The sequence below is a fragment of the Pantherophis guttatus genome, chromosome 13, assembly GCF_059756535.1.
Source record: "Pantherophis guttatus breed Tessera chromosome 13, ASM5975653v1, whole genome shotgun sequence".
Lineage (NCBI taxonomy): Eukaryota > Metazoa > Chordata > Lepidosauria > Squamata > Colubridae > Pantherophis > Pantherophis guttatus.
In genome coordinates, this window is record NC_142075.1 from 24142786 (window position 1) to 24161154 (window position 18369).

An 18369-nucleotide genomic window follows, 5' to 3' on the forward strand; every position below is an offset into this window, starting at 1 on the left:
CCAAAAAGAGATAGACCCAACACCAGAGCATACAGTAAAGAGATGGAAGAAGATTCAGAAATAATAGATGAATCCACAAACGCTATTTCAAATGAACCTGAAGAATATACTACAGAAGATGAAGAAATAATAAATGAAGATGATGAACAAAGCGAAGTAGAAAACAACGAACTCAGGTCAGAAATATTAAAGATATTGAAAAGTCAAAAGAGTGATGAAAATCTCATCGCGAAACTCCAAGATGTAATAAAGAACAACGGAGCAGCGAAAGAGAAACACATCACCAATAAAAAGACTAAAGACCCAAAAACAGTAAGTGCTGAATCTGTAGACAAAAATACAACGAAGAGGGAGAACAGCGGTCCCGCGCGAAATTTTGAATGGCGGCCATCTTCATTGCAACTGACTCCCATAATGGATGAAGCTGAGCCAATCAGAAAGCCAGATTCAAAATGTCTGGCGCGAAAAACTCTACACGACATGAAAAATGAGAAAGAAAAATCGCACACCTCTGAAGAATCAGAGACGGAAAATGAAGAAGACTCAATAAATTTACAAATAGAGTCTGCCATGAAAACGCTGTTTGCTGCATTTGGACCGAAATTAAAAATATCCAGAAAGTCACCGGAGAAGCAAGCAAGCAAACCAGCAAATCGAAGACTGCCTGACACTACCCAGAACTCGAGGACAGCGACGCCCGAGCCCAGAGAACCTTGCCGATTCTACCCCACTCCGAAATCTGAAGCAAGCGACATTATCCGGGAGAGAAAGAGAGAAACGATCGCTGCAAGCAAAACACCAAAGACTGAGCCTGAGACCGAATCGTCTGAGGAAGAGCCGAACGATCGGGCGGCGATGGAGAGAACCTTCTACGACGAAGCCACGAGCAAAATGAGAACTGCGCATGCGCGAAAACTCGAAGACAGCCCGGGAAGATTTGAATTTCTGGAAGAGCCACACAGACTTGTTGCTGACATCCCCACACCTTTCTGCAACTTTAGACATTTACAAGATCACGGACTGCCTCAAGTTGTGAGTAACGGTCAAAACAATATAGGGAACTTGCCCAGCGATTTTCCAAAATTGAAGGTGGATGGAAATAACCTGCAAGAATGGTATCAACAGCTTCAGGTTATTTTCATGAAAGAGAATCTGCTATTTTTCATTACCAATCCCCCAAGAAGACCTTGGGCTTTAAAGATAGATAATCTACACCATAGAGCCTTTTTTATAATAATAGCTAGTATATCTCCTGCAATGTATTATAGCATCAAATCAAATTTGACTGTCTCAGAAATCATTCAATATATGTTTAATTTGTTTCACAGCAACAGTGTAGCCACTACAACAAGGATGTCTAAAGATTTCTTTTCATCCAGAGTAAAACCAGGGGTTTCTATAAGTGAACATTTAATATATTTAAACAGAGTAAGAGCTGAACTGCAGTTAAGAGGGGAAGTAATCTCTGACCAAACAATGAAAAGTGTTATTATCAATTCACTTGATTCATCATGGGACAATTTTATGTCACATTTAGATACCATTAACCTAGGATATCTATCAATAGAAAATCTATCCAATAAATTGATAACTGAGGATAACTACAGAAAAAGTCGCTCTAATAATCATACGGAACATAGAACTCTCAGAAAAGTAGCTTTCCAAGACAGACATAATGAATCATATAGATGTCATAATTGTGGATCCAGAGAACACAATAGAAGAGATTGTCCCAGATTTTCAAGAGAAAGGCGTAAACCAGAATACACAAACAGATATAATTATAGGCAATCTTCTGTAGACAGACACAGATATAGAAGCCCACCAAACCACAGAGAAAATAGAGGGGGCAGAGAAAATTCAAGAGATAGAAAATCTGGTTCACTAAATGGATTAAATAGACATGACAATACAAAAACAATGAGAAATGATAACAATAATTGGCTTATAGATTCTGGGGCCACAAATCACACTACCAATAATAAAAGTATACTGTCTTCTTTCACAGAAGATAAGTTTATAATAAAAGTAGCTAACCAAGAAAAGGTTCAAGCATTAGGCAAAGGAAATGTAACTTTACCTGGTTTAGGAGAAATAGAGGGGGTATTGCTAGTACCCAAAATACCACATAATATATTGAGTGCTTTAAAACTTAGCAGAGAATCTAACATTAATATTACTTTCTCAAAGGGAGAAGCAATCCTTGAGAAAAATAAATGCAACATAGGTACTGTAATGATTAAAGGGGGACTACCTTACTTCATAGCAAAGGAAGAATGGTTACATAATGTTGATTCAAATGTTGAAGAATGTATAGAAACTGATGATGAAAATGTCAGCAATAGTGACAATGATGATTGTAAAATAACCCATGATCATAATGATACACATAATTTAAAAAAACCAAAAATAGGAAAGCCTATTCATGATGAATGTGCTCATATATTGCACAGAAAGTTAGGACATGCCAGTTTTCCTGTAGTACAAAAAATGACTGAACACGCAGAAGGTATCAAAATAAAAAATTGTGAAAACTATTTAGAATGCTCAGTATGTAAGTCTACAAAGCTGAAAACTAGTTCCAAACCAAAAAAATCTACTAGAACAACCAATAAAGTTTTTGACTTAGTACACATGGATCTAGTAGGACCGCTTACCCCATCAATCACATATAAGAAACGTTATTTTTTAACAATAGTGGATGATTATAGCCGCTATGGTTTTGTTTACACATTAAAACATAAAGATGAGACCTTTCAAAAATTTAAGGAATTTTATAAACGCATAGAGACACAACACAATATTAAAATAAAACAGATCATGACAGATAGAGGATGTGAATTCATGTCTCAAGAATTCTCTCAATGGTTAAAGGATAGAGGAATGCTACATTACACTTCCAGTCCATTTTCAGCATTCCAGAACGGAATTGCAGAAAGAAAGAATTCCACATTACAAACCATGATTAGATGTACATTAGAGGATGCTGGTTTAGGCAAACATTTTTGGTCAGAAGCCCTACACTATTCAAATTATACACAAAACAGGACATGGTCCAGCATCATAAATAAAACACCATACGAGGTGATGTATAATAGAAAACCAAAATTGGCACACATGCATATCTTTGGGGTCACCGCAGATGTACACATACCTAAACAATTGAGAAGGAAGGGAGAAAATGTGTCCAGAAGGCTTAAATTTATGGGATATGAAACTGGCACAAAAGGATATAGGTTCATTGATAGTAATAATAAGTTTATAGTTTCCAGATCAGCCGTGTTCCATGAACAGGCCAACTGGTCTAAATTACACCTTAATGAAATATTCCCAAACAAACACCTAGAAACAAAACACCATAAAGAAAGAACTGTAAACATACAAAATACTAACAAACATAAAAACAAAACAAAAACATGGACGAATAGCCAACACAAAATAAAAATTGATACATTAACAAAAAAGGAAGCAAGATATATGCATGACAACAATAGTAAACCAGAAAGAACTTTTAGAAGCAACAGAAATAAAATGCCAAACAAATATAAGGATTACATAATGAACATGAATAACGAACAAACAACTCCCAATACATATGATGAAGTTCTAAAACTTCCCCAGGAAGAAAAAGAAAAATGGGAGCTTGCTATGAAAAAAGAAATGGAAAGTTTGCAAGGATTAAATGTGTTTACACCCATAACTGCTCCTAAAGATAAAACTATTATTGGCACCAGGTGGATATATAAAATTAAAAATTTGGAAGGAGGCAATTCATTATATAAAGCTAGATTAGTTGCTCAAGGCTACGCACAAAAATATCCAGAGGACTATACAGACACTTATTCCCCTACTGTAAGGACCGAGAGTGTCAAAACAGCTTTAGTGGTAGCATCAGCACTCAACCTTGATGTATTCCAATACGATATACAAACTGCGTACTTACACGCAAAATTAGATAAGGAAATATATGTAAGGGCCCCTCATAGTCAATACACTAATAGGAATGAGACTTGGTTGTTAAACAAAAGCTTATATGGATTAAAACAATCCGGTAAAAGATGGTATGATTGTTTAGTGAAAGTACTCAATACCATGGGTTTTAATGCAACCTCTGCTGATAACTGTTTCTTTATCAAAAGGAGTAATGATTGTATTGAATTTGTGTTAATTTACGTAGATGATATATTGTACATTGGTAAACACAAAGAAAAAAGAGAAATGTTTGTAAACAAATTAAATGAACATTTCACACTAAAATCATTAGGTAAAGTAAACAAATATCTTGGTGTACAGATCAGTAAAACAAAGAAGGGTTTCCAGCTCACACAAAAGGATAAGATTTTAGAACTCTTGAACAAATGTAATTTGATGGACGCTAAACCTTGTGATACACCTATGCAAACTGACTTTCTTAGAAATACTAATGAACCATCTTTGGAATTCAAAGATAACACGTTTTATAGGTCAATTATAGGCTCACTCCTTTATATATCTAATTGGACTAGACCAGATATTGCTTTACCACTCAATTTATTATCTAGGTATGTCAGTAAACCAACAATATATCATTGGGAAGCTATCAAAAGAATTTTAAAGTATTTAAAAGGCACAATAGATTTTTGTCTTGTATTAGAACCAAATTGTAACAAGGAACCGAGACTTGTATGTTATGCAGATGCGGATTGGGCAGGAGATACATCTTGCAGAAAAAGTACATCAGGATACATTTTCTTTCTAAATAACTGTCCAATTTATTGGTACACCGGCAAGCAAGAACTAGTAGCTACTTCAACGACTGAAGCAGAATACATTTGTTTGTCTAAAGCTGCAAATAACCTTGTATGGTTTAATGACTTGATCTCTGAAATTTGGAAGAAACCTGCTTTACCTTTCATCATGAATGAAGACAACAAAGCAGCTATTGAAATCTCTAGATCTGATGCTATTGGGCAGAGATCTAGACACATAGATATAAAGTTTAAACATGTGAGACAACTGTCTCACGATGGATTTATAAAAGCTGTGCACTGTGATACTTCAGAACAAATAGCTGATATATTAACAAAGCCTTTGCCCGGTAAACAACATAAATATCTAACTTCCAAACTGCATGTAATGTATAGTCCTGAACAAGAATGTAATTGGTGTCATATAACCAATCGGCATTTAGAGGGGGATTTGTTAGATATAAATGCCTCTTTCCCTACTCTGTAAATAATGTATATAAGGAATATCAAGGGTTAACTGACTCTCTGACTTATAATGTATTCATGACTCATCACTTGTACATATAGCTCCACCCATTGTGTATATAAGAAGCTGATCACCACTCTTACCTTGCTTCTATCTGTAAATATTCAGTGAATATAGAATGCCATCTGTGATTAAACAGAGCTTTATTTGAATATATAATTCTTATCTTAATTATTGAGTCTGATCCTGAAAATATTGCAACAAAATTAAAATAAGGACATTCTTGGAGAACCACCAGCCAGCCAAGAGATGAAGAGCGGAGATCTGGGTAGGACCTAAATTGACCAGCAATTTAGATTTGTTTTGTTTTGTTTCGGAGTTTTTCGCTTTCCTACCCAATATAAATAAGCAAATTAGTTTTGTCCGCAAGTAGAAATTGCTGGGGAATTCTAGCAAAGGAGCAAATGGTTGGAACGGTTTCTGGGTCACCCCATCGGCCACAAGGTGATCCAAAAGTCACTCTCGCCATGGAGACAGCTGTGAAAACCTCAATCCCGTGATTTTAAGTACCCAGCATTTGGAAATCATTAATATTACAAAGGTATCACAGCACAGCCAGGGTTTCTCTGTTGCTTTCAAATCTGATTCCTTCCTAACAGAGAGAAAGAGAATTAGGGAAAAGAGGACAGAGCACTTTTGAACTCCGCTCAAAATATGCCATAGAGGTTTTTTTTAAAAAATCTAGAAAATTATTTACAACCTGTCTTTTGGACCAAGGATCATCATCATATCCGTTATTTGTATATATGTAAAAAAGATGTGGAGACTCTAGAAAGAGTGCAGAGAAGAGCAACAAAGAGGATTAGGGGACTGGAGGCTAAAACATATGAAAACTGGTTGCTGGAACTGGGTATGTCTAGTTTAATGAAAAGAAAGACTAAGGGAGACATGATAGCAGTCTTCCAATATCTCAGGGGCTGCCCCAAAGAAGAGGGAGTCAACCTATTCTCCAAAGCACCTGAAGGCCAGACCAGAAGCAATGGGTGGAAACTAATCAAGGAGAGAAGCAACCTAGAACTAAGGAGAAATTTCCTGACAGTTAGAACAATTAATCCGTGGAACAGCTTGCCACCAGAAGCTGTGAATGCTCCAACACTGGAAGTTTTTAAAAAGATGTTGGATAACCATTTGTCTGAAGTGCTGTAGGGTTTCCTGCCTAAGCAGGGGGTTGGACTAGAAGACCTCCAAGGTCCCTTCCAACTCTGTTATTCTAGACTATTTTTTTAAAATGCTGCTTTACAGGCAGTTCTCGATTTACAACCATTTGTTTAGTGACTGTTCAAAGTTACAACATTCACTGAAAAACCAAGGAGACTGGTTTCTCACACATACAACGGTTGCAGCATCCTGACAGTCCGGTGATCAAAATTCGGACGCTTGGCAACTGGCTCGTATTTATGACAGTTGCAGTGTTGCTGGGATCCCCTTTTCTGACCTACCACCAGGCAAAGTTAATGGGGAAGCCCAATTCACTCAACAACTGTGTTACTAAGTTAACAGCTGTAGCGATTCACTTAACAACGGTGATGAGAAAGGTCGTAAAATGGCCAAAAAAAATATATGAACTGTCTCGCTTTGCAACAGAAATGTTGGGCTCAATTGTGGTCCTATGTCGAGACTTCCTGTATTTGGAATGGCATTCATCTTAAAACTCTCCTAGATCCTTCAAAAGGACCTAAACTTTCCTAAACTCTCCTAGATCCTTCAAAAGGACTCTCGTCTCGGGGTCAAAATATCTGATCCAATCAAAATTATTTGGTATGTCGTGTGCAAACAGCCATGAAGCCATTCTCCGATGTAAAAAGAAAAAAATAAATTATGTCATAGGTTTAAAAACGTGGAAGAACAAAAGCTGGTTGGACAAGAAAGAGGAAGAAAACTTCCAGCTAATCATTTCATTGATGTGGCTGGATTTATAACTGAATTGGGTTTAAACCAGAGATGCTTTTGTGCATTTATTTATGCTTCACTGTTTGGGGGAATAATACCTTTTTTCTTCTCGTATGGATTCCAACAAATCACTAAAGAGATATCCATTCCCATGTCAAGGTAAATAAATAAACTCTAAAGAAAAGAAAAAATACTTTGCGAAATGAGAAAAGAGACGGCAATTACAGCTCCGAGCGTCAGCCTTGAGAAAGAAGTTGGTGGAGCGGAGCGATTCTGGCAGGGAGTTATAACCATCTGGCCAATTGGAAGAATTACAGTTTTATTGAGATGAAAGTCTGTAGAAATCAGCTTCTCTTGTGGTTCCCCCATGAGATCTTCTCTACAATCACAATGGGATCCCTTCTAAGATTCCTTGGGAGAAGGAGGATCCCAAGATAGAGAAGACACGACCAAGGTGGAAGCTGTATACTTTGGTCTTCTCCAGAAACAAGTATCTTCTCCGTGTCTCTTGGGCAGGGGTCTATCAATTTAGCAGCTTTTAAGACTTGTGGACTTCAAGGCTTCATGGCTGGCTGAGGAATTCTGGGAGTTGAAGTCCACAAGTCTTCAAGTTGCCAAGTTGGGAGACCCCGACTCTTGGTGAGAGAGAATTTTCGGCTGAAATCCCTTTCAGAAGACTCGAGAATATCACCGACTGTCAGTGAGGCAGTGTGTCCTCGAATATCCTTAGTGACCAGAGGAATGTGTGGACTAGAAGTTTCTCATTGTAAGCTTCCTGGCTTCCCATTGAAGTCAATCCCAAAGAAAGAAATCCTGGGGAACTCCTTTCACTGTTTCCCCCCTCCCCCCCCCCCCCCAGATTGGGAAATGGGAACAACCAGGCCAGATTTGGAAAGATGGACTGGACTGAAGATCGGTGGCATTTTAAAAAATCAGCACTCTACGGGGTGAAAAGTTTCACCCACTAACAGCTGCAATGAACAAGAAAGTCAATTTCAAAACAGCAAGAAGAATTTCAAAAGAAATTGGCACACATTTGAGGGATGAAATTAGAAAAACAGGTGTTCTTTGAAGACTTTCCAGAAACTACAATATGAGTATGTACTGCTATTTGTGTAATACAATTCTTTTTTTTTCTTTTTTTTAGACTAGCGTGACCAAAGATTGGACTTCAATCATCACTGGAGAAAGTCCCCCCCCCCCCCATGCTCTGCTTTGCCTGAGCAAACTCTGATTAAACTGGATGAAAATGCCCAACCTTACCCGATCACTCCATTCCGTAAGGAACCAGCTCTTGGCACAGGGTCCCATATCACAATTCTCAATGTCATTTGGCCGTAGCTTCATGTTACATTCCTCATCATCAACAACATCTCCAAGGTTGCTGACACATTTTACATCCCGGGTCCTCTGGCCAACTCCACACGGAACTGAACACTAAAAGAAGAACAAACTTTTAGGTCAAGCAGACGTGAAAACTCATGGATCAAAGGTTGCCTTCAAGCTACCCTGTTATCACCCCAGGCAGCCAAAGAGTCATATTTTAGCCCTGCCCTTGTGATGACCCCACTACACAACCCAAGTATCCTGGCTTGGGGGAGGGGCTATCTCAAAAGTCTTTTGGAAGACTTCAACTGTTTTTTCAAGGGTGGTCTGGTGCTGTGGAAACCTTCCATCCTGGTTTTGCAATGGAGGCCATGGATTTCCTTTGATAATCAAAGACAGCCAAGATTCTCAGGTGCTTTGGAGAATAGCTTGACTGCCCCAAAGAAGAGGGAGTCAAGTTATTCTCCAAAGCACCTGAGGGTAGGATAAGAAGCAATGGGTGGAAACTCATCAAGGAAAGAAGCAATCTAGAACCAAGGAGAAATTTCCTGACAGTGAGGACAATTAATCAGTGGAACAACTTGCCTCCAGAAGTTGCGAGTGATCCAACACTGGAAGTTTTTAAGAAGAGGTTGGATAACCATTTGTCTGAAGTGGTGTAGGGTTTCCTGCCTGAGCAAGGGGTTGGACTAGAAGACCTCCAAGGTCCCTTCCAACTCTGTTATTCTATTCTATTCCATCTCTCTCCATCTCACAAGGCAGCCAGATGCTTCTCGTCCCATTCAGCTTTCCAGGAGGTTATCTTTTCAGCCTTCCTGGTCCCATGAATGGCCTTGTTTACCCTGTCTAAGGATTGACCTGGCCCCTTCAGAAAGAGCTACCAACAATAAGCAGTGAGTTGTGTCAATGTCACTCTAGAGCTGCCAGTGTTGTTTGGCTTTGAATCATTCCTGTTTACCGATGTCCATTCTGTCCGAATTTGCCATTCACTGCAGATCTTCAGTTGGCACGTACTTGTCCTCTCTGGTTTCTCCAAGTGTTGGCATCGGTGCAGCTGAACCGTTAAGCTGCGGTTGGCATAGACTTGCCGGCAGAGAACTTGGCGGTGCTGCATCCCCAGGCCGCAGGATTTGCTGCACTCGGACCACTCTCCTAAATCCCAGCTAGGAAATAAGCAAATGCAACAAATTGGTGTCGTTCTATAAATCTGGACTTTTGCCCATAGCTTTATGGAGTGTCTTGCACACTAGCTGAGTGCAGAAAATTGAAACCTCTGAAACATGGTGGAAATTAGCTACATCATCACAATTGGGAGTGAATTTCTTCTCTGTTCTGACTGGCAAATTTCAGCACAAATACAAAATTTTCCCTGAACTTCCTTCCTGGGAAATATGATTGGGATCCTTGTTGGTCTGAGCTTGTTTTCTTGCAGATGTGTTTTTACCCAATTAGGTAACATCTTCAGTGTAGCTGATGTTCTAATGATGATGGTGAGCAACTTCTCTTTCTGTCTCTCTCTCTCTTTCTGTTCCTCCTCCTCCTCCTCCTCCTCCTCCTCCTCCTCCTCCTCCTCCTCCTTCTCCTTTTCCTCCTCCTCCTCCTCCTCCTCTTCCTCCTTCTCCTCCTTCTCTTTGTCTCTCTCTCTCTCTCTCTTTCTGTTTCTCTTTCTGTTCCTCCTCCTCCTCCTCCTCCTCCTCCTCCTCCTCCTCCTCCTCCTCCTCTTCCTCTTCCTCCTCCTCCTCCTCGCAAACTCCCACTCCCTTCTGACACTGATGAGGTTACCTAGTTGGGTCAGGAAACCTCCGCAAAAAAATAATCAAGCTCAGAGAGCACCAAGGACCCCACCGTCCTCGTCCTCCTCCTCTCTGCAAGCCCCACTCCATTCTAGCACTGATGATATTATCTAGTCGGGTCATGAAACGTCTGCAAGAAAACCACCAAGCTCAGAGAGCACCAAGGACCCCCCTGTTCAACTCTGAGCTACAGAGAGATTCTCTGCATTTGATGTGGATTGGATTGTAATGTTTATAACAACATTAACTAAACCTAAGAACATATGGCTGAAACCACAGCACTGTCACCCCACTTCCGCTTGAAATTCCAGAAATCTTGGGGACCAGGGTCTGGTTAGGGTTCTCTGGAAATGGCCAGGAAAACCTTAGAGAAGCCTATATGAGAAAAGGATCGGCTCCTTACAAGGCTGGGCAAGGGAAAAGATTGCAAGGTTCCTCCTCCGGGGTGGGCTTGGAGTTGACGTCACAGGAGCTGTCCGCCACCTCCTCATGAGTGTTTCTGTGCACGCAGCGGAAGATGGGATATTGCGCCCCTGAAAGGAAAGAAGACAGGTATAGCAAGAAGCTGTGAAACCTCCATTTAATGACAGACATACAGGGAGTCCTGTATGGGAGGAGTCAGTTTCTTCTCCTGAATTCAATTGAATTCTCCCTGAATTCCCATAGACGTCCCAGATCAGGAACCATAAATAAGAATAGAGCAGAGAAAGTCCACTAAACATACGCCAAGTTAAATCAATGTAACCTACAGCAAAAGAGATTCTCTCTCTCTCCTTCTCCCTCCTCTCTCCCTCCCTCCTTCTCTCCATCTTCCTCTCCCTCTCCCTCCCTCCCTCTCCTTCTCCGTCCCCCTTTCTCTCCCCCTCTCCCCCTCTCTTTCTCTCTCTCCCTCTGTCTGTCTCCCTCCCTCTTTCTCTCCCTCTCCTTCTCCCTCCCTCTTTCTCTCCCTCTCCCTCCCTCTCTCCTTCTCCCCCTCCTCTCTCCCTCTCCCTCTCTCCCTCTCCTTCCCCTCCCTCTTTCTCTCCCTCTCCTTCTCCCTCTCCTTCTCTCTCTCCCCCTCTTCCTCTCCTCTCCTTCTCTCTCTCCCTCTGTCTCCCTCCCTCCCTCTTTCTTTCTCTCCCGCTCTTTCTCTCCTTCTCCCTCCCTCTCCTTCTCTCCTTTTCTCTCTCTCTCCCTCCCTCTCCTTCTCCCTCTCTCTCTCTTTCTGTGTGTGTGTGTGTGTGTGTGTGTGTGTGTGTGTGTGTGTGTGTGTTTAATCCAGTTTCATTCCCCAAAGAGAACCAACAGGCCAACAAGCAACAAAAACATCTCTCTGAGTTTCGGCCAAGAGCCGTGAATCTGATTAAGAGAACCGCTTTCAGGTCATCGTAAATTTCTCTTTAAGAGGCTAAAAGTAAAAAAAAAAAAAAAAGTTGGTTCTTTGCTGATTTGGCTGCAAGAGGCTACAGGGCTCTTCCACCCTAAACCATGAACCTTTGTTTTAAAGGAAACCACCACCACAACAAAACCTCCCACAATTGGAACCGGTTTTAGTGAGACTGCGAGCAACCCACCACGTCAATTTCAACGCATCTCCTCTAAGCGGGACCAAGCGTTATTCCCAACCCATCTACCTGAGCCTCCGTTTAAACTACCCTGATTGTAGTTGTGATGCTTGTCTGATAAAGCTATAATTGTTTGCCCTTCTGTTATGGTCGACGGCAAAAGCGAACACATTTGAATTCATCAGCTGTGGAAACCTTTCCCAAACTTTGAAGTAGGATATCGTATATATTTTGTCAGAGAATTGATTTTCCTTTCACAAGGAATGGAGGGAGATTTTTTTTTTTTTTTTAAAGAATAATTTCTCACAGCAGTCCTTGGAACCAAGCCCTCTTCCTGAATTTAAACCAGAGAAGTTTCTCTGTGTTGCCAATTTCTCCAGGGCAGGAATCTGGACCAAGTTGGATTATCTCCCCAGTCAAAATATGACATGCTCTTGAACCCAGGCCAACTGCAAAGTAGATTTTGACAATGAGTTCTCACAAGACAAGGAGGAACCTTGAAGGCTGTAGAACCCGTCATTGTGCAAGATGCCCAGTGACAAAGGAATGCAACAAGCTTGTGTGAGAGGAGTATCAACTTGGAACAGTTGCTTAATTAGGTTCAAATTTGACCAGGGTTCAAATTATCCTACTTTGGACCTGTGATATGAAGACTTAACTCTCTGGAGAAGACTCTGAAGGCTGCTGAACCCCCAAACTCTCAGAATCTCTCCACGTGGGCTACGCTGGCTGTGGCTCTTGGAGGTGTCGATCACAAAGGTTGGCAGTTCGTCGGTTCGAATCCCTAGTACAGGTCTCCTGCGTGAGCAGGGGGTTGGACTAGATCAGAGGTGGGTTTCAGCAGGTTCTGACGAACCGGTAGCGGACATTTTGAGTACTTTGGAGAACCAGAAGTAAAAATTCTGACTGGCCCCACCCCCATCTATTCTCTGCCTCCCAAGTCCCAGCTGATCAGGAGGAAATGGGGATTTTGCAGTAATCTTCCCCTGCCACACCCACCAAGCCATGCCATGCCCACCAAGCCACACCCAGAGAACCAGTAGTAAAAAAAATTTTAAACCCACCACTGGACTAGATGACCTCCAAGGTCCCTTCCAACTCTATTACTGTTACTGTTACTGTCTTATCTCAGTCACTTATGGTCAGCTACATATTTGTGTGTTAGACCCTGGGCATCCCAGAATGAATGTAACGAAGCTGTCCGTCGTTCAGTGTTTTATTTTCAATTATCTTAAATTCTCATGAGGTATTTCCTGGTGTTCTTTCATTCATGTTGAGGGTTGGTGGAGTCGGTGGAGAGAAACTGGCTTTTCCCGGTTGGTCCTAAGGGCTGCTTGACACGCCATGAAAAAACCAGGCCCGATTTACTCACAAAGGAAATGAAAAGGGAGATTTCTGCCAAAGCCGAATGCAATATATTCAGGGGTGTATTCAACCAGGAAAGCTTTCAGCTTCCCAAAAGCTAATTTGCAATAATTTTGCTTCGAGGGCTATTTTTCTTCTCCAGAGTGAGTTTACAGAAAATACGGAAGTTTTGGCCAGCCTCCACCGTTCCTCTTCTGCTATAGTTTCCTCTCTCAGCATGCTGCTTCTATCAAAGCAGTAAATATCCCAGGGGCTAGCAAATCTTATTTTCACAGCCACCAATGTTCCCAGGAATGGCCAACTGAGGAACTCTAGGGATGGGGCATGATTGAGGAGAGGAAAACCTGCCCCAAAGTCTTTGGAAGGGGCAGCTTCCTTGGGTCCAAAATGTGGGAAATTCTGGAAGTTGCTTTGGATTTGACCAATGGGGACAGAGATTTAGCTGAGCCTTTTATTTCCAGGAAGGTTGCAAGACCAAGAAAAATGGAGGAGGACCTGACCAACATGAAGGGGGTTCTTCAGCTCAGGTCTGAAAAAGAAAAGTTTCTAGAAAGACCTAAACTTCAGATGGAATTATGGCAACTTTTCCAGCAGAGAATGTCTTAAAATTTCTCCTCCTGAAGTCAACCTTCAGTAACTGAGATGATTAGGGAAGGAAAATGACAGCTGGCATCGGGAAGCCCTGAAGATGTCGCAAATATTAAGAGAAGGAGAATTGACACTGTTTTGCTGCCCCAATCCGGTTGATCTTTCATAAAACCTTAAAAACTTGGCTATGTACCAGGGGTGAAATCCTACCGGTTCAGACCGGTTCAGGCGAACAGCTAGGGATTATGGGCATCAGTTCGCTGAACTGGTAGTAATTACCACTCCTTGGCCTCACCCACGCCCGACCAGTTGCTGCTAACTTTTCTCCTTCCATTCATAATGGAGCTGCTGCAGCCTGTCCCTTTTAAGGTGGTCCCCAGGGAGGAGGAGGATGGGGGAGGGAGCAGCTGGAATGGAGCCATTTTTGTGAAAGGTAGGAAAATGTGGAAGGGGATTTTCCTGCCTGTCATCCATTCGTCAATCTCAGCACAGACTGAGGGAAGGATGGTAGGCAGGAATATTCCCCTCCCCATTTTCCTGCCATTCGCGACAAGGAGTGGCTTGAAGGGGAGGGGCCGGTGAGGAGCCCCTCGATGTGAGTGATGTTGAGTTGGCCACACCCACCCAGTCACATGACCTCCCAACAAGCCACACCCACAGAACCGGTAGGGGAAATTTTTTAATTTCACCACTGCTATAAATGCTTTCAGAGCAGCCAACCTTTTTGGAGATCCATGGCGAGGCAGTGAGAGGATCCACCCAACAAGCCACGTCCACAGAACCAGTAGAGGAATTTTTTTAATTTCACCCCTGCTATGTACCCAAGCCTGGGGATCAGAATCTGCTAAGGGCCCTGTTTCTTGATCTTACTCAATTGATTGTTTAACTATCTTGGCTGCTGTTTGTCTTTCTTTTCTGGCTGTTTTCCTTGTTTTTCCTTGTTTGATCTGTTTTAGAATTCTAGAGTCGTAAGCCACCCAGAATCACTTGGCAGAGATGGGCAGTTACAGAGATGGAATAAATAAATGAATCCATAGCTAAATTCTCCACCTCCTTCACTTCTGGCCCTCGGCAGATGGAAGCCTTTCCAAGGTCAGATGGGTGAGTTCTACAAACTACAAACCTTTCCCACAAGTCGCGCTGCACTCAGTCATTCCGATTTGCTTCCAGTTATGTTCCCGGCTGCGTCTCGGAGGCTGACCGACAGGGACTTGGTTGTCTGGAACTTGGGAAGGAAATCTTCCAGGCTGACTCATCCCTGGTTGTCTCGGGTGACTGCTTGTCTCCTGATGCAAATCTTCCTCCTTGTAATTCACGGTTTCTGTCACATCCAGTTGGCCATTGAATGGCTCCCCTAGGCACATGAGATCAATCGCACCACAAGAACAAATGTGTCTTTCTCGGCCATGAGCCAGCCGGAATACAAATGGCCCCCAAGGACTTGGGGTGACCACCTAAATTCAGAGGTTACTTGTAGCAGCCAACCACAAAGCGCAAGGACGGTTTGAAAGGCGCAAAGGCCGCGAACTGTTTAGAATAAGATATTCTATTTGTCACCAGGCTGAAAAGTCTAAAGTTTGTTCTTTGACCGACCTTACAATAGCGCAGAGCATTCAGTTAAAGCATCCTGACGTGAACAAAACTGAAGCAACAACGGGAAACACACCAGCTAAATAGCTGGAAATTGAAGGCGGGGGGGAGAATTGGTGTGAGGGGGAAAGAAATGTGTCCTTTATTCTACCCAAAAACTTGATGAAGAGGCATTTTATGAAAATACATGGAGACATTGGGTAGAATTTTTTAAAAAATAGGCCTCATTCTATTCCCCCCCCCACCTTATTTTCCATGAATAAAATCTGTTTTCTCTATAAGGATAAAATTTATTTTGCATGTAGACAATTGTGCAGAAATGTCCAGAAAGATTACAGAATAACCTTTCAGAAGCATTTAATTCCTTAAAGGAGTGAAGGTCAAACAAACAAACAAACAAACAAACAAACAAACAAACAATATTTGAAATGCAGAGGTCTTCAAACTTGGCAGCTTTAAGACTTGTGGACTTCCACTCCCAGAATTCTCCAGCCAGCATAGCTGGGAGTGGGAGTCCACAAGTCTTAAAGCTGCCAAGTTTGAAGACCTCTGCGCTAGAGAAATCAAACCTGGTAGATTGAGCAGTTAGATGAGCCTCCTAAATAATCTTTTGATCAAGCTATCAAGTTTGGGGAACCTTAAAAATAACAATGACAAATGTGATATCTATGAAGATTTTCAGTTTTCTGGGTCATAGTTGTCCCAAAGGGGCTTTTTCAAAAGGAACTGGACTTCGTTTTTGGTTGAAGACATTTCGCTTCTCATCCAAGAAGCTTCTTTAGTTCTGACTCAACTGGAAGAAGCTTCAGAACTGAAGAAGCTTCTTGGATGAGAAGCGAAATGTCTTCAAGAAAAAAAAGAAAGCCCAGTGGGGCAAATGTGATGCTTTGTTTTCAAAGATAGCTTTACTGGATGCATCAGAAAGAACCATTTCCTGCCATTGAAAGGATGGGAAAGAAATGCCAATCAAAGCGAAAGCCATCAGATTGGTTGAGGAAATCACTGGATTCTTACCTGGCCGTCTGTGAAGAGGCACCTGGGAACTGATGGTGTTGGGACCCGGAATAATGTACTCATAATGTATACCTGGATTGGGCTGTTGATGAATCATCTGTCAAAGGAAGAAGAACCTCAGCTTCATTGAGTTGACTCCGATGCACAAACCCAGTTCATCCCACCAGCTAAACCAGATCCACAAAACTCCACAAAAAATGTAGCTTTATTCATCTCCACATTTTTCTGTCCCCTCTCAAGTTCAGAGATAGGTAGCATATAGGTTTAGTAAATAAAATAAAATAAAAAATAAATTTACCCATCAGAGTCTAGGTGTCAGAACTGCCACTAAGTTGCACTTAGGAATTTGCTGTGCTTTCCCATTCTGGCTTTGCTCTACTGTATTTCACTTGACTTTTAGTAAACTATACCTTTGTTTGTTAACGGAATTAAGGATCATTCTCCCTTAAAGGTTCAAGTTGAGGCAGGTCTGACACCGGGTTATAAATAAATAAACACACACAGACACACACACCTGCCCAGGTCTCTGACTTCCTTCTCAACATATCCAAATGGAAAATTAACCTAGAAAACTATTTCATCCCTGAGTAAATTATTTCCTAACTTCTCATTGTTAAGGATGATTCCTCTCGTCTAGTTCAATAAAGAAATGATATTTGATGCTTACATAGACATCCAAGATTTCATTGGTTGGGCCATCTGCTAAAAAGGATTCCCCGGCAGTACTTGAGATCTCGTTGGGTCGTTTATAGATGAACATTGTTCCTCCTCCCTCGTATCTCCCAGGTCGATCAATTGCCCAATTCCCATTGATGATAGCACGTCCTGATCGACTCCGTAGTGCTGCAGGAACAACGAGAAGAAAACAATGAATGAAAGAAAAAGAAAGTAAAGTATTAAAGAAAGTAATAATTAACTACAAAGTAGACAGTTACGGCGGTGATGAGTGTCCCATTGGGAGACTTGGAAAAACAAATCAGTAGTAGGTGGTCATGGAGAAGATCCATCTCTGTGGTTGTGAGGATTCAACAATGACATAATCGCGAGCTACAATCTTTCAGGTAGAGTAGATGCTTGACTTTAGTACAGTGGTGAAATCCAATTTATTTTACTACCGGTTCTGTGGGCGTGGCTTGGTGGACATGGTGTGGTTTGGTGGGTGTGGCTTGGTGGGCATGGCAGGGGAAGGATACTGCAAAATCCCATTCCCTCCCCACTCCTGGGGGAAGGATATTACAAAATCACCATTCCCACCCTACCCTGGGGCCAGCCAGAGGTGGTATTTGCCGGTTCTTCAAACTACTCAAAATTTCCACTGCCAGTTCTCCGAACTGCTCAAAATTTCCACTACTGGTTCTCCAGAACCTGTCAGAACCTGCTGGATTTCACCCCTGCTTTAGTAAGAATAACCTTTCAATTATCTGCTTGTTGTCCTTAATACTAGGATCATCCCTTGTGAACTGTCCATGGTACTGACACTTTATCGTTCCTACCGTTTTTAGCTTTGCCTTCTTCTGTCCTACAAGACTAGACGCAACTATTTCTTGGATGGAAGGTGCTTACAAGGATAGGCAAATCTATTGAACTGATTTTGCCCAATACTTCAACTCGTTCCTTTTATAAATGGCTCCACTTAACTTTGCACAACTTTTACATATTTCCCCAGGAAGTTTTTTATCATGATATGAGTTTATGGATCGCATAATATATGCTCATTCATCAATGATGAATCCTTGATGAAATTTCTCCTTTTCAGCACAGGAACTTCAGATGGTGCTGGGATAGCTATGTATATGGACCATGGATGATCCTGCCATCATTGTCGTAGCTGAACCAGGAATCAGAAAAAGAGAAAATAGAAGCACAACTATAATGGGAAAAAGTTATCTGGTACAACAGATACGATGCAAGGAAAATGTTTTGAGTCCAACACTTATCACCTCTCACTAAAACTGCTTGAAGGTCTCTAAAGTTTTTTCTCAATTATTCTTTCTAAGGCCACATTC

The 18369-nt window shown here is 41.6% G+C and overlaps 1 protein-coding gene across 4 annotated transcripts in view; it reads right to left on the minus strand.

Moving 5' to 3' along the window:
• THSD4 (thrombospondin type 1 domain containing 4) overlaps positions 1–18369 on the minus strand; it is a 151438-nt gene that overhangs the window by 15613 nt on the left and 117456 nt on the right. For all 4 annotated transcript variants that reach the window (XM_034409438.3, XM_034409439.3, XM_034409440.3 and 1 more), the window contains 6 exons: positions 17031–17206; positions 16364–16460; positions 14883–15113; positions 10666–10795; positions 9428–9632; positions 8407–8580 (listed from right to left, as the gene is read on the minus strand). In XM_034409438.3, coding sequence (XP_034265329.2) covers positions 8407–8580; positions 9428–9632; positions 10666–10795; positions 14883–15113; positions 16364–16460; positions 17031–17206 — 1013 coding nt within the window. The remainder of the gene's footprint in view (positions 1–8406; positions 8581–9427; positions 9633–10665; positions 10796–14882; positions 15114–16363; positions 16461–17030; positions 17207–18369) is intronic.